At 40.5% G+C, this 15739-nt stretch overlaps 1 protein-coding gene across 1 annotated transcript; it reads left to right on the top strand.

Moving 5' to 3' along the window:
• The first annotated feature begins 45 nt into the window (after nt 1-45).
• MRPL44 (mitochondrial ribosomal protein L44) lies at nt 46-9122 on the top strand. The gene is made up of 4 exons (XM_008690406.2): nt 46-266; nt 2202-2670; nt 5857-6035; nt 8595-9122. Exons 1-4 carry the CDS (start codon nt 85-87, stop codon nt 8764-8766), a joined length of 1002 nt encoding a protein of 333 aa, XP_008688628.1. The 5' UTR covers nt 46-84; the 3' UTR covers nt 8767-9122.
• The last annotated feature ends 6617 nt before the right edge of the window (nt 9123-15739 follow it).

The raw sequence follows: 15739 nt of genomic DNA, 5'->3' as shown, positions 1-15739 counted from the left end.
GGGGGGGGGGGGGGGGGGGGGGCTGTGTTACCGCGACACTGGTCCGACTTTCTTCCTTCCGCCCTTCATTGCTTTTTCCCTGTAATGGCATCCGGCCTCGGGAGACTGCTTTTGCAGGGGCCTCGCTGCCTCCTGGCACGGGCCGGGGCCCCCATTCTCGTCCCCCCAGTTCGGGGCGTGAAGAAGGGATTCCGTGCCGCCTTCCGCTTCCAGAAGGAGTTAGAGCGGCGGCGCCTTCTCCGGTCCCCGCCGCCGCCCGTGCGCCGGTAGGAGCCGCCTCGGAAGGGGTCCGGGTGGGGGTCGTGGAGCCGGCGGCGGCTGGGAGGGTTGCTCGTCGCTAAAGCGCGCCTGGTTTGAGTCTAGGACGTTTGCGGTAGAGACACGGGTGGAAAGTGGACGCGTGGGCTGAGGCACAAGGAATGAATTTCCTGCCTCGGTGTGGAACACGGGTCTGCCCCCGACGCTTCGGAACTCTTGCCTGTCGGTTGAGTTGTGAGAAATGAGGCCTGGTGAGGCCAACCTTTCTGTGGGCTTGGGGTTGTAGTCCCTGTGTGGTAATGGCTGAGAATTCTTGGGTAAGACCGATAAGAGGGGGAAAAACATTCCACAGTATTTTAGGGACATGCAACTACAAGTCTGCTTGCCAGAATAAAAGGAAAACAGTTGAGCTTTAGGTTTTTTTTCCCTCAAATAATCTTGTTCCTTCTTAATCTTGTTCCAGCAGTGTCTGGCAGTAACTTGGCAAAGAAGTCCAGTAGTCTAGCAGAGAAAGACATCTTTATAGCTCCAAATGAGATCAATACCTGAGGTCTTGAATCTTTTTCTCTAGTAATGTGACTTTGACATGTAGTCGTGGCGATGTAAAATAGATGTCTCTCACTCTTTTGATTCCATTTGTAGGTACGTCAGTTCCTTATTATCTCTGTTAGAACCGTTGGAACAGCGACTAGCTTTGAAGTTATTAGTCCTTGGGGAGATTTAGTATGAAATTTTGATAGCTGCCTTAATATTGCACCCCCCCCCCAAAGCTGAACCAATTTATACATCTGTCAGTGTTTATATTCTATACTCGTTCAAAACAGGGGCGACTGGGTGGCCCAGTTGGTTAAGCGTCTGCCTTTGGCTCAAGTCATGAGCCCAGGGTCCTGGGGTGGAGCCCTGCATGAGGCTCCCTGCTTAGTGGGGAGCCTGCTTCTCCCTCTCCCTCTGCTGTTCCCGCTGCTCTTTCTGTCAAATAAGTAAAATCTTTTTTTTTTTTTTTAAGATTTTATTTATGAGGGGGAGAGAGAGAGAGAGCAAGCACAAGCGGGGGGTGGGGGGCAGAGGGAGAGTGAGAAGCAGACTCCCCACTGAGCAGGGATCCCAACTTGGGGTTTGATCCCAGGACTCCAAGATCGTGACCTGGGCTAAAGGCAGATGCTTAACTGACTGAGCCACCCAGGCACCCGTAAGTAAAATCTTTAAAAAACCCAAACAAGCAAGTTATTTTCCTAATAAGCAGAAAATAGTATCTCTAATTCATGTTTCTTTGATTATTGTGAGGTTAGTCACTTTTGGCTTTTATAGTTGGAAACAACTAAGGATTATATAGGTTAATATACATTCTATGACTTAACAACCAAGATCTTTATATTTTCCTATCCATTTTTACTTAAAAGAGTTTTATTTGGATTTTATTGTCTTTTTTTAAAAAGACCTTTTAGCTGTTCTTGGGAATGATTATGAACTTTTAACCTACTTTTAATGATACTAGATTATTTAGATGCTAACTTAAATGGGTGTTTTTAAAACTTAATAAAGTAAGAGATAAATATAGTGTACTTATTGTTTAGAGCTTGAACCTGCGAAATTATAATTCCTATTTCATACCTAGGTATAAAGCATAATTCCATGGTTATAGCAGAAATAAAGAATCTAAAAGGTAGGTTAATGGCTTAGTCTCTGATGTTGAAGAACTTTAATGTGGCAGTTGGCTCCAAGGGAAAATGAATCCACCAGTGTATATAGCAAAGAAGCACAAGGAATCATCTGACTTAAATTTTACTTTCAGAAAATCAAAGCGTGGTGTTAAAATGAAACTCAGTCTTTTTAAAATTTCCCTTACATAATCAATAAAATTGCATCACAATTAAAGTTTTCACGTCATTGTAACATCTTGTTCTCTTTACTATTGCTTACTGTCTTCTCTTTTGGATTTTCAGTTCAGAGAAGCCCAACTGGGATTACCATGCTGAAATACAAGCATTTGGACATCGGTTACAGGAAACCTTTTCCTTAGATCTTCTCAAAACTGCATTTGTTAATAGCTGCTATATTAAAAGTGAGGAGGCCAAGCGCCAAAACCTTGGAATAGAGAAAGAAGCTGTTCTTCTGAATCTTAAAGATAATCAGGAACTCTCTGAGCAAGGGACATCTTTTTCAGAAACTTGCCTCACACAGTTTCTTAAGGATGCTTACCCAGACTTGCCCAGTGAAGGCATTAAAAGTCTTGTTGACTTTCTCACCGGTGAGGAAGTGGTGTGTCACGTGGCCAGAAACTTGGCTGTGGAGCAGTTAACACTGAGTGCAGAATTTCCAGTTCTCCCGCCTGTTTTACAGCGGACTTTCTTTGCAGTGATTGGAGCCCTGCTACAGAGCAGTGGCCCTGAGAGGACCGCTCTTTTCATCAGGGTAGGTAATGCTTAATTGCACATACCTGGACCTGCTTGAGGTGGAGAGAAGGAAAAATTTTTTTGTAATTCATTTCTTTGTAAGGTGAGCTGTGAATTTTTCTCCCTACCAAATTCTGAGAAGGACCTAAAGCTTTTTTTTTTAAGATTTATTTTTTTGAGAGAGTGTGTGTGCGTGCACACGTGCGTGGTGCACGCTGGGGGGCAGGCGGAGGGAGAGGGAGAGAGTCCTAAGCAGACTCCGTGCCGAGTGTGGAGCCTTGTGCAGAGCTGGATCTCACAGCCCTGAGATTACCCTGAGCCGAAACCAGGAGTCTAAGTTATAAGATTTTACCTTCAACTATGAATTTTGGTTTGTTGTTTTTTTTTTTCCAAGTTTTTTTTTTTTTTTTTTTTTTTTTAAGATTTTATTTATTTATTCGACAGAGATAGAGACAGCCAGCGAGAGAGGGAACACAAGCAGGGGGAGTGGGAGAGGAAGAAGCAGGCTCATAGCGGAGGAGCCTGATGTGGGGCTCGATCCCATAACGCCGGGATCACGCCCTGAGCTGAAGGCAGACGCTTAACCGCTGTGCCACCCAGGCGCCCCTTTTTCCAAGTTTTTATTTAAGTTCCATTTAGTTAATATTTAGTGTAATATTAGTTTTTAAGAGTAGAATTTAGTGATTTATCACTTCCATATAACACATACTGCTCATCACAACAAGTATACTCCTTAATACCCATCACCCATTTAACCTACCCCTCTGCCTACCACCCCCTTCCAGCAGCCCTGTTTGTTTATTGTAGTTAAGAGTCTGTTTCATGGTTTGCCGCTCTCTTTTTTTTTTTGCCCAGGTTTAGGTTTCATTTCTTAAATTCCAAATATGAGTGAAATCATTTTGTGTTTGTCTTTTTCTGACTTATTTTTCTTAACATAATACCCTCTAGCTCCATCCACGTCATTGCAAATGGCAAGATTTCATTCTTTTTTATGGCTGAGTAATATTCCTCTGTGTGTGTGTGTGTGTGTGTGTGTGTGTGTTACCACTTTATCCATTCATCAGTTGATGGACATTTGGGCTCTTTCCATAATTTGGCTACTGTTGATAATGCTACTATAAATGTCGGGATGCACGTGTCCCTTGAATCAGTATTTTTGTTTGGTTTTGAGTAAATACCTAGTAGTGTAGTTGCTAAGTCATAGGGTAATTCTATTTTTAACATTTTGAGGAACCACCATACTGTTCTCCAGAGTGTCTGCACCAGTTCACATTCCCACCAACAGTGTAAGAGGGTTGCCCTTTCTCTGCAACCTTGCCAACTTCCGTTGTTTCCTGTGTTGTTAATTTTAGCCCTTCTGACTGGTGTGAGGTGGTATCTCGTAGTTTTGATTTGTACTTCCCTGATGATGTGTGATGTTGAGCATATTTTCATGTGTCTGTTGGCCTTCGTGTGTCTGTATGTCTTCTTTGGAAAAATGCCTATTCATGTGTTCTGCCCATTTCTTGACTGGATTATTTGGTTTTTGTGTGTTGAGTTTGATAAGTTCTTTATAGATTCTGGATACTAACCCTTTGTCAGATATGTCATTTGCAAATGTCTTCTCCCATGCTAAAGGCTGCCTTTCAGTTTTGTTGATTGTTTCCTTTGTTGTGCAGAAGCTTTTTGTCTTGATGAGGTCCCAGTAGTTCATTTTTGCTTTTGTTTCCTTTGCCTCCAGAGATGTGTCTAGTAAGAATTTGCTATAGCCTATGTCAAAGAGGTTGCTGCCTGTGTTCACTTCTAGGATTTTGATGGTTTCCTATCTCACATTTAGGTCTTTCATCCATTTTGAATTTATTTTTGTGTATGGTGTAAGAAGGTGGTCCAGTTTCATTCTTTCACATGTTGCTCTCCAGTTTTCCCAACACCATTTGTTGAAGAAACTGTCTTTTTTCCAATGGATATTCTTTCCTGCTTTGTCAAAATTAGTTGACCATATATGGTTGTGGGTCCCTTTCTGAGTTGTCTATTCTGTTCCATGGATCTATGTGTGTTTTTGTACCAGTACTGTACTGTTTTTTTAATTAATTAATTTCATTATTATTTTTAAATTTTTTATTTATTTTATTTTAATTTTATTTTTGGGATGAGGAGGGGCAGAGGGAAAGAGAGAGAGAGAATCTTAAGCAGGCTCCATACCCAGCACAGAGCCTGACACTGGGCTTGATCTCATAACCCTGAGATCATGACCTGAGCTGAAATCAAGAGTCAAATGCTTAACTGACCACACCACCCAGGTGCCCCGTACCATACTGTCTTGATCACTATAGCTTTGTAATATAACTTGAAGTCCAGATATGTGATGCCTGCAGCTTTGCTTTTCTTTTTTAAAACTGCTTTGGCTATTTGGGTCTTTTGTGGTTCCATATAATTTTAGGATTGTTCTGTCTAAAATGCTGGTTGTATTTTGATAGGGATTATATTGAATGTGTAGAGTGCTTTGGGTAGTATAGACATTTTAACAGTATTTGATCTTCCAGTCCATGAACATAGAATGTTTTTCCATTTCTTTGTGTCACCTTCAATTTCTTTCATAATGTTCTGTAGTTTTCAGAGTACAGATCTTTTACCTCTTTGGTTAAGTTTATTCCTAGATAGGGACGCCTGGATGGCTCAGTTGGTTAAGCGGCTGGCTTCGGCCCAGGTCATGATCCCAGGCTCCTGGGATCAAGTCTCACATTGGGCTCCTTGCTCAGCAGGGAGTCTGCTTCTCCCTCTACCTGCTGCTCCCCCTGCTTGTGTGCATGCTCTCTCTCTCTGACAAATAAATAAAACCTTTTAAAAAAAAAAAGTTTATTCCTAGATATCTTATGGTGAAATTGTAATTGGGATCTATTCCTTGATTTCTCTTTCTGCTGCTTCATTATTGGTGTGTAAAAATGCAACAGATTTTGGGACGTTGATTTTGTATCCTGAGACTTTACTGAACTTGTGTATTGGTGGAATCTTTTGAGTTCTCTTGCCACAGAGATCATGTCATCTGCAACAACTGTGATTTTTATAATCAAACTTACATGAAACACTATGTATATGAAAAGGAATAGTACATTTTGTCTTTTTCAGTTCCCATTAAGTTTTTAAATTCTGTTAAATGTGTACTTTGAATATGGTCCTTATTTCCTTTATACTACTTTAAATGTATAAATTGTATTTTTATATGCAGGACTTCTTAATTACTCAGATGACTGGAAAAGAACTCTTTGAGATTTGGAAGATAATAAATCCCATGGGGTTACTGGTAGAAGAATTGAAGAAAAGGAATGTTTCAGCTCCTGAATCTAGACTTACCAGGCAGTCTGGAAGCACCACGGCTTTGCCTGTGTTTTTTGTTGGCTTATACTGGTTAGTAAAATTTTAATCTTAACTTCATAACATTGATTGGAAGCCTTAACAACTGACTTCTCACATTCCTTAATATAAAGCTCTGATTGCATTAACAGATTTAAAAAATCTCATTCCCATGATTATTGATTTACTGCTTCCTTTCTTGCTGGTCAGTCTTAGGGGAAGGTCAGTAATCTGTGGTCTGCTAATAGTAGCTGTTGTCAACCAGCTGTACAGTGTAGAATTCCATTCATTTTAATGAGTAAGAATTTCATGTTAATCTAAATATTTCTGTAGAAAAATATAAGTTCTGATTCGTGAGTGTTAGAGATTTATTTACCCGTAATCCACACTTGTACAATTTCAACTGAGCCTAGGACCTGAAAAGGAAGGGCTTAGTTGTCCATCAAAATACATAAATCAGCCCACATTGAGAATGTTTTAGTTTTGTTAGTAAGCAGTTAGTTTGCCTCACACTGATTGAATATTTAAGAAACCTAGATTAAAATTGAGGTCAGTATTTTTCTGATCTTTATATGATGTAGGATTTTATAGGTTAAAGGCAATGGAAGACATCATAAAGGAGAAAATGGACAATGTTGTAAAAAGTTTCAACTTTAGTTTTAATTGGAATGCAAAGTAAAATGATGAGGTACTCTCTTGCTTATTAGCTTGGTAAGTCTTAAACACATCCTTTATCAGCAATTCATATATTCCTAGTAGAAGAAAAGAGATGTACAGTATTTCTGTCAGTAATTTTGACCAAAACACCAAGAGTCTTTAAATTCTTCACATCCTTTGGTTTGGTATTCTCACTTTGGGTGTTCTCTCCAGGTTGCATCAGAAATCTGTAAACAAAGGTGTTCATTTGTTGTTTACCCTTCATACCCCATACCTAGAACAGTTCCTAGGACATGGTAGTCAGTAAACAGTTGTTAACTAATAGCATTTTTTCTATTAGAAAATTAGAAATAGGGGTGCCTGGGTGGCACAGTGGTTAAGCGCCTGCCTTCGGCTCAGGGCGTGATCCCGGCGTCATGGGATCGAGCCCCACGTCAGGCTCCTCTGCTATGAGCCTGCTTCTTCCTCTCCCACTCCCCCTGCTTGTGTTCCCTCTCTCGCTGGCTGTCTCTGTCTCTGTCAAATAAATAAATAAAAAATCTTTTAAAAAAAAAATTAGAAATAACTTTGGTATTCAGTTATAGGGAAATAACAAATGCACATGATAGAATATAGTACAGCTAGGACAGGTGATGTTTTTAAAGGATTTCTAGTGACACACGGAAATTTTGAAGAATGATCTCTTATTTTTAAACAAAGCAGTTTGCCCTATTACTAACGGTGGTCGTCATTGGGTAGTAGATTTATTTAGTTTTTTCCTAGATTTCATATAATGGTATTTTAAAAAACAGTCAGTGATACACTAAGACCATCGTTGGACTAGAAACATGATAAACATTTTGTGCTTGAAATTCATTTAGATGATTTTCTCTCTGCCATACTATTGCAGATACGTATGTGTAGAGTTACTACTGTCAGGTTTAACCTATATGATTAACCTTTGTTTCATTTCAAATTACTACCATAGCGAAGGGTTCTTAGCAAATTCCTTCCATATTGTTTCTCTTTTTCCTGCATAGTTTTGCTCATTTTTCTTAAGTTTGGTGCTAGTCTTCTTTAGCTTCAAGTCAACTTATTTTGAATCCGAGCTACTAAGTGGAGTTGCTGTTCATGAGATTTTCTGAGATGCTTTTTTTAGTTAGTAAAGTTTGGGGTCAGGAAGTTTCAGGAAGTAGTTAAATGTAATTGAGACATCCATACCACACTTGTTCAGTGCACGTCCTTTCCTCCCTGTGGGAACAGTTTTACATTTTTGGAGAAGAGTTTGCTAGTTTTCATAATAGAAATATCAGTAAAGCAGGAATACCCATTTTTGTTTAATTTGGCTTTACTAGAACACTGATAGCCTTGAGGGTTCCCTGTGCTACCTCAGTATCTTTGGGAATAAATTAGATTGGATTATAATATATAAAATAATGTTTTAAATCATAGCTAGTTTTAAAGATCTAAAGCTCTTTTAAGATACTGAACTGATTTCTCATTTGTTTTAAAGTTTAGATGAGAAACCAGAAAGGCACAGGTTTTTTCCATCAAATTTTTCCTCATATCACAGATTCAAGATGAATTAAAAATAATGTAGTTTTATTTTCCTTGAATATTTTTAATAGTTTCAGGTTTTTTTATAGCAAGATTTTTATATATTCTTTAAATTCTTCCATCATCAACAACAACAGAACACACCCATACTTACTTAGATGTGCCTTGGTTTTTTGATTTGAAAAATATTGGACCTAGTGAGTTGTTTATATTTGTATGGAAATGTAAGTATTTCTTTTCTAACTACTATATATAATGACTTTGCAACAAAACTAGTTAATTTTCAAAAGATACTAGATCCAAAGCTCTTGTGTTACTTCTGGTAGATGTTTTGCCAAAACAAGATTTAGAAACCATAACTGATTGTGGATGTGTCTTATGATCATGGGTAATTTCAGATTACTCTTGGTTTTTTTCTAGTGATAAAAAGTTGATTGCAGAAGGACCTGGGGAAACAGTGCTGGTTGCAGAAGAAGAAGCGGCTCGAGTGGCACTTAGGAAACTCTATGGGTTCACTGAGAACAGACGGCCCTGGGACTATTCCAAGCCCAAAGAGAATTTAAGAAGAGAAAAGACTATCACTGCCAGCTAACCTGCCAAAATTGTGGCAACCCGAAATTTGTGAGCCAGAGAATGAGATAAATATCAAAGATGTTGAAAGCTGGACATTTTTCAAATTGTAAAGAAATAGGTCTTACTTCTCATAATGAGTTCCTAGCCAGTATTTATCAGGTCATTGATTTTTTTCTTTTTCTTTTTTTGTTTTGTCAGAAGTCTTTTTTGGATACTTTTCCAGTAAGGTTTTTCTGAAGTCCTTGATTTTATTATTTTATTTAACATGTATAGTTAGGTCCACTTTATTCCCGGCTAGCTTTGAGGTATCACCATAATTTGTATGTGTGTTTTATGTGAACTTTCATACCAATAAAAAGTCACTCTTTCTCGGAAGATTTTATTGTAGTTTAATTTGATATACCCAGGTTGGTGAACTTTGTCCCTTTAATAGGATTTTAGCTAAAATAGTGATAAGTCTTAACCTTTAGAAATGTAAAAATGCAGCTTGTTACAGTTAGATGGGTAATACATGTCCCCTACATTCTGTCTGGGTTTAAAATTCTGTATACTAATTTATCTCATAGTTATTTAATTTCCGTAAAACAAATAACAAGATAAACTTTATGCTCTTAAAAGAAGGCCAAAAGCAGCTAACTGAAAAATACAAATTTATCAATGTTAATGGAAAAATAAGGTATGTATTTATCAATTTAGTATTCTATAATCATAATCATAGTCATTGTGTACCAAACACTGTTCTAAGTATTTTACTGTGACACATTCAGTTTCTAGAGGACAGATCTTAAGAGTATGTCCTTCTGGTTCTTCAATCCTTTGTGTCGAATTCAGTAATCCTCCCAACTGCAAATTCTTTGTTTCTTTTTAGCTCTTTGGCAATAGTGATAATTTTTAGTTTGAATTTGTCAGTAGTCACTCTCAGGCGTTAACAAGAAAAATGGGACTTGGGAGTTGAGAATAGAAATGTTAAAAGTGACAGCACCCGGATGCCTAGGTGGCTCAGTCAGTTAAGTGGCTGCCTTCAGCTCAGGTCATGATCCCAGGGTCCTAGGATTGAGCCCTGCCTCGGGCTCCTTGCTCAGTGGGGAGCCTGCTTCTCCCTCTGCCTGCTGCTTGGCCTGCTTGTGCACTTTCTCTCTAGCAAATAAATGAATAAAATAAAAAAAAAATACATAAATAAAAATCTTAAAAAAAAAAAAACCAAACACCTGACAGCACTTTTGCCATAAAGTCTTTTTTTTAATTGAAATATTTTTATGTTCAAAGAGCTAGCATTAAGGTAGATATCTTGGATGAACCACTTAGGGGAGTTCACTTAATCCAGCTTTCTGAAGCCTGCATCCTTTTACTGATGGAGACACTGGCGGCACACACTGGGGCCATATTTCCGGATCAGCACGAGATCCCCAGCTGAGTTTTCCAGGCTCCCATAGAGCTGCTGGTGACCCATCTTGCTTTCTTGGATGCAAGGAGGCAAAAGGCTTGCCATAAAATCTTCTTATAAAGGACAATAAAGGGGACCTTTGGAACCCCTTTCCTGAGACTGGTCAGGGAAGTGTGAGTCTTGTCATATGTAAGGGGCTTTCAGCTATCACAGGTAAACAGAGGCTGTTTTCAGAGGGGGAAGTTTGAGAACTACCTAATTGTCCATATTGGTAGGTTAAATGATTTCACCTTTCTTTTGAGAATTAACTCTGAACTCCTCTAACACTTGAACACAGGGATAGAGGGCCAAACCCAGTAGTAAAAAAATGCCACAATTAGGTGTATCATCCACAAGCAAATGTAATTTGATAAGCATCTCCTGGACACCAAAGAAGAGAGATCATAGTTTCTGAGAAGCAAAAGAGAGTAAATGTCCTCCAGCCACTTACCCAGTATGTGCAAAATGTCAGGTTTAGCTAGACTATTACTCTAATCTTATTTTAGGTGGACATTTTTTCCAAAGGTCTTCGGAGAATTCAGTTGCAAACTTAGTAGTCCTTCATTTCCCCCACAAGTAGTGCTGAAAATGCGATCCCAGTTTTCTCCTGTTCAGGGCATTTTGCAGGACCTTATCCTACAAGGTTGGAGGGAAACTATCCTCATCCTTTGGTTTTCAAGCTTCTGAACCTCAAATGCTTCTAGATTTACATGTGGGACAAATCTAACTCCAGTTCATAAAAGCTACTTTGCAAGTAGATCCAAATCCCTTATGAAGAAAGTGATCTCAACATAGTTTTAAGTAAAGTCTTCTCTGAATTTAAGTTCTACTTTTAAAAAGCACCCACTAAACTATGATGGGCTGGAATGTAGAAAATAAAACACATATTTTTGCAGTTCCATATGAAATTGCTTGAAACTTGGAGTCAACCTCTAGATAAATTTGCCATATAAGTACCAATAAACACTGTGGAAATTTGATGTGTGGGCAAGAGGAACGTGAGTGTGAGGATGTTGTCAAAGGAACGTGTGTCCAAGAGTACTCTGACCATGTGGAGGACTGCCTTTTTCACTAATGTCTGATTCATGTGAGAAGACAGTCATTATGACCATAAAGAAGTTGGAGAAATACAGTAGCACGAATACTTGAGGTTGGCCCGGCACCACTGAAAGATGTTAAAGTCATTTACTTTGAAATTCTGACGTTCTTTCCCACCATTTCCCACTCGCTAGTTCCCTAAGCCCAAAGTAGAACATTGAGCCAAAAATGCATGATTGAGGTCTAAAGACTCAATTACATAAGCCTTATTCTTAGTCCATACTGTTTTTATGATATGCATGTATAAAACAGGAAACCGTATTCTCGAAGTGTTTTACGTGGTCATGAGAAAGTGAACTATTACTAGAAACTCTACCTTCCGAGTAAGAATGGAACAAATAGGAGCTGTTTCTGTGTGTGTTCACATTTTTTTAGATTTTGGCCACAAGGTGGTGTGGTAATCCTACGTCATAGTTAAGTCTGCACTGTGCCCACTGTGGAGAACACTTTTCTCCCTATACAGGAAGGAGAGATGTATAGGGCAAAGGATTTCGGTGAAAACTGACTTTTTGAGGCTTCTTAGAGCTCTAATATCCTATGACCGTGATTGCAGAATCTGGCTCACTTTGTCCCTTAGGATGTTAAGGGAGACGTGAGCAATTCACCTATGATGCCAAGGTATGGCTGTTCGAGCTCTTTCCTATTTCCTGAAAAGAGGGAAGGTTGTAGGGTTGCCATAGATAAAACTTTTAAAGACTTTTACTGGCCCCTTCTTGCTATTCGTCCCCCCCCCCTTTTTTTTTTTGCAACAGAAGCTGCATTGCAGACTCAAGGGAATCTTACTGTGCATCTTGACCATTTACAAAACCAGATGTGGACATTCTTCCCATGTGGGGGACCAGCTCACAGCTCTCCCCAGCTGAGGGGTGCCCACTGAGGAGGCCCAGCTGGCAGCATGCAAGTAATGTCTGTTATCCCTAGCCCACTTGGTTTTCTCCTCTCTTCAGTTGACCCCGGTGTCTTCTCTAAACCTAGTTTATCAAGCCCCTCTACCATTGTCCCCGAGGACCCAGAGCTGAGTCTTATAACTTTGGCTGGCTATCAGAGCACTTGGAAGCCATGCTTCTCTCTGTAGAATACCAAAGAATGATTGTTAGATTAAATCCCACCTTGCAAACTAAGAACAAGTTTTTTTTCCCCCCTAGCAGAAAATTCATGCCATCAAAAATTATAATCACAAGCACACATGCTCCTGAAAAAAGACAGCAGTTTTGACGTTGGTAGGGGCTGTGCTGTCCACTAACACTCATTTGTTCTCATTCAGGTATCTGGCTGCCTGTTAGTGCTCCCTCACAACAGAAGACTAATAGTTGTAAGAAAAATTTCTGGGAGAAAATCAATTAAGAAAATTAAAAACATTAACGTCATCCCCCCTTCAACTGAGGAAGAACTCCATTATTTAATTATTTGCAGAATACCTTTCTACCACATCTGTTATATATTAAAATTGTCAAATGAACTAATGAGCTTGTTCTAATGAGTTTTGCAGAAGAGATGAGTAATGAGGTCACTGAGTGCTAGAGAAGACGATTTCTAATCAGAGCAATTGCCTGACTTGCCGAAGACACTTCCTCCACGTACACTACTGCTCAGCGTCTACCCAGCCGGCCAAATCAGCCAGAGCCGGAGTATCTATCAGCAGGCAATACAGTTAATAAGACAAATACGGTAAAATGAAATCAGCTGATCATCCTCAGATTAACCAGACTGGCCGTGCTCCCCCTCGGGCTCCTGACAACCTGCCCCTGGGACTCCGCCGTGGGTGCTCGCATTGTTCCCTTGTCCACGAAGGACAAGTGCAAAGGCCTGCTACCCTTATCTTTACCGTGGGTGGCTGGGCTTATAAACTTCAGATGAAGGAGGTATGTGCTGAGAAATCTAAAAACTCACTTCCATTGCGGTACCTCATATTCAGTAATTTAATCTGCAAACACTAATAACGTACCTGTTATCCTGTAGAACAGCGATTTCTCATTTAGCAAATTTCCCTTTAAATCACATCTGTATCTTTTTTTTCTTCAAGATTTGGGAGAGGGTCAAAGGGGCAGCTGGGGAATCTCAGAAGAAATGGGCTTTAGAGCCGCGGCGTCTTCCACTCTTGGGTGGCCTGACGTGGATTCTTGGTGGGACACGGGGTCTCTCAGCGGTCATGGGAGGCCAAGGACAGAGAAGTCCTCCACCAGTCAGTGAACCGGGTCTGCGCCTTTCCCCAGGCAGCCCCCGGATGACCAGTCCTAGGAAGTGGTGTTTGCTACTCTGCGGGCTCAGGGCAAATCCCCGCTCCTCCCTCTTCAATTTCTTAGACCCCTTAATGTGGAGCTCATAGGTCATTCAGTTTTTCACGTTCAGAAAAACAAAGAGTTACTGGGACAAAAGTCACTCCCTTGTGTCTTACAATTGGCATTTTTTTCAAGTTACTTGTCATCTCCTTTTTAGGACAAAGACTCAAAGGCCAGTAAGACATAGAACTTTCGACTTATTTGGGTCAGTGCCTACTCTTTTTTCCCGTTGTGTCTCGGGCAGAATGGAAAAATCCTCATTTCATTAAGTGTCAAAGAGGGATTTTACTGGTTGTTGGCCTCGGTTCCATAGGTCTACCATTTTGTTACTTTAGGAAAATTGCAGCCCGTCTCTTACCCAAACTCAATGTGACATCTAATCTATATGATAAATTGTTTGTTCAAATGTCTACATACATAGCAAATAAAGATTCTGACACCCAATTCCAATGTGTGGGGTTTTTTGTCCCCACACCACAAATACTCAGACACCAGCTGGATATCCTACAATTCACTTCAAATCTAATATCATCTACTGAAAGGGAGTATCACATCTCACCGGTTAAGGGCTCAGGCCCACAAGGCTGCCAACCCCCACCCCCCCAAACTTCAGATGCCGATTGGCACCCAGGTTGTCACCTCTCCTTTTGACCCTTTGGCTATAAATTAAAGGATCCCAGGACCCCCTCCTTGAGTTCTATTAACTTGCTAGAGTGAGCCACAGAACTCAGAAAAACCTCTTACGTACTGGATTGATGGTTTATAAAAGGGTATAACTCAGGAACAGCCAGATGGAAAAGATCCGTAGGGCAAGGTCTGGGGAAGGGCGAGGAGCTTCCCTGCCCTCGCTAATGCACCGCTCATACAAATCCCCCAGTGCTCATTGACCCAGAAGCTCTCTGAACCTGTCCTTCGGATTTTTATGAAGGCTTCATTACAAAGACATAGTCAATTAAATCATTTGGCCACTGGCCATTGATTCAACCTCTAGCCCTTCTCCCCTTCCCAGAGGTCAGCGGGGTGGAGCTGAAAGTTTCAGCCCTCTAATCACATGGTTGGGTCTCCTAGCAACCAGCCTCCTTCTGTAGCCATCAAGGCTCTCAGGTGTCTCTTTGGAGGATACCCTGGCCAGCCCACCAGATCTAGCCCTGGCTGGCAGTCCAGGTTACCGCTGGTCTGCCTTCTGTGAAAACACACACACGTGTGTAGGTGAGGGCTTGGAATTAGGTAGATGCCTTGTAACCTCCATGGCTCCCTCCCATGACCAAGCTCTCCGGATGCTTGCCTAGTTTGGCCAAAAGATACCCCATCAACATTAACAAAAGAGACCTTTATAGCTATCACTTTGTAAATTCCAAGAGTTTGGGGAGCTCTGTGCCAGAAATGGGGATGAAAACCAAATACATATCTCTTATTATAAATCACAATATTGGGGCTCCTGGGTGGCTCAGTCACCTAAGGCTCAGGTCATGGTCTCAGGGTCCTGGGATTGAGACCCGCGTGTGGCTCTGCGTTCAGTGGGGAGTCTGCTTGTCCCTCTCTCTCTGCCCACCCCCCTTAAGCTCTCTGTCTCTCTCTCAAATAAATAAAATCTTTAAAAAAAATCACAGTATCACAGCAAACGTGATCTTTTATGACAGGTCTGCGATTTTTTGTGGCAATCTCCATATCTTAAGTTTATTTCAGTTTCCCTCAAGTAAAGGAGTTTTTCTAAATTTTATCTTTTTGAAGACAAGGCCTATAGACTCATTGACTGAAGTGTATCCAAAGATAAAAGTTGACTTATATAAAAGTAATAATTTGAGAAGAAATTTCCCCCAGTCCAGAGATTCTCAATAAGTTCTGGAAACTGCCAGGGTCAGGTCAGAATCTGGGTGCTGACAGGTAAGAAAGGGCTAAAGATAAGCTGGGAAGTTCAAGTGAAACAGAGGTAGTCCAGGAATCTTGATATTACGATTCTTCCAAGTTCTATAGGTCATAAATTTGAAACTTTACTATCTAATATACTGAAGAGGCATTCAGAAATGGGACCAGATACTTTGAAATTTAATGTGCTCAGTAAAATGTGACCAATTTCTATTTTGGGGGAGCAAAATATCTGTAACACACAACAGGGCCACTCGACTAGGTCATATTAGAAAAGCAAAGTCTTGGGGCACCTGGGTGGCTCAGTCCGTTGGGCATCTGACTCT

The sequence above is a fragment of the Ursus maritimus genome, unplaced genomic scaffold, assembly GCF_017311325.1.
Source record: "Ursus maritimus isolate PB19 unplaced genomic scaffold, ASM1731132v1 scaffold_1, whole genome shotgun sequence".
In the NCBI taxonomy this organism is placed as follows: Eukaryota; Metazoa; Chordata; class Mammalia; order Carnivora; family Ursidae; genus Ursus; species Ursus maritimus.
Note: the sequence above shows the minus strand (reverse complement) of the source record. Positions and strands in the feature narration are given on the sequence as shown.

Excerpts from the sequence above, each read along its gene's own strand:
- MRPL44 (XM_008690406.2), top strand. The coding sequence starts at position 85 with ATGGCATCCGGCCTCGGGAGACTGCTTTTGCAGGGGCCTCGCTGCCTC. Across the intron at positions 267-2,201 it reads CCGCCGCCGCCCGTGCGCCG|TTCAGAGAAGCCCAACTGGG; the intron begins GTAGGAGCCGCC and ends TTGGATTTTCAG. Across the intron at positions 2,671-5,856 it reads GGACCGCTCTTTTCATCAGG|GACTTCTTAATTACTCAGAT; the intron begins GTAGGTAATGCT and ends TTTTATATGCAG.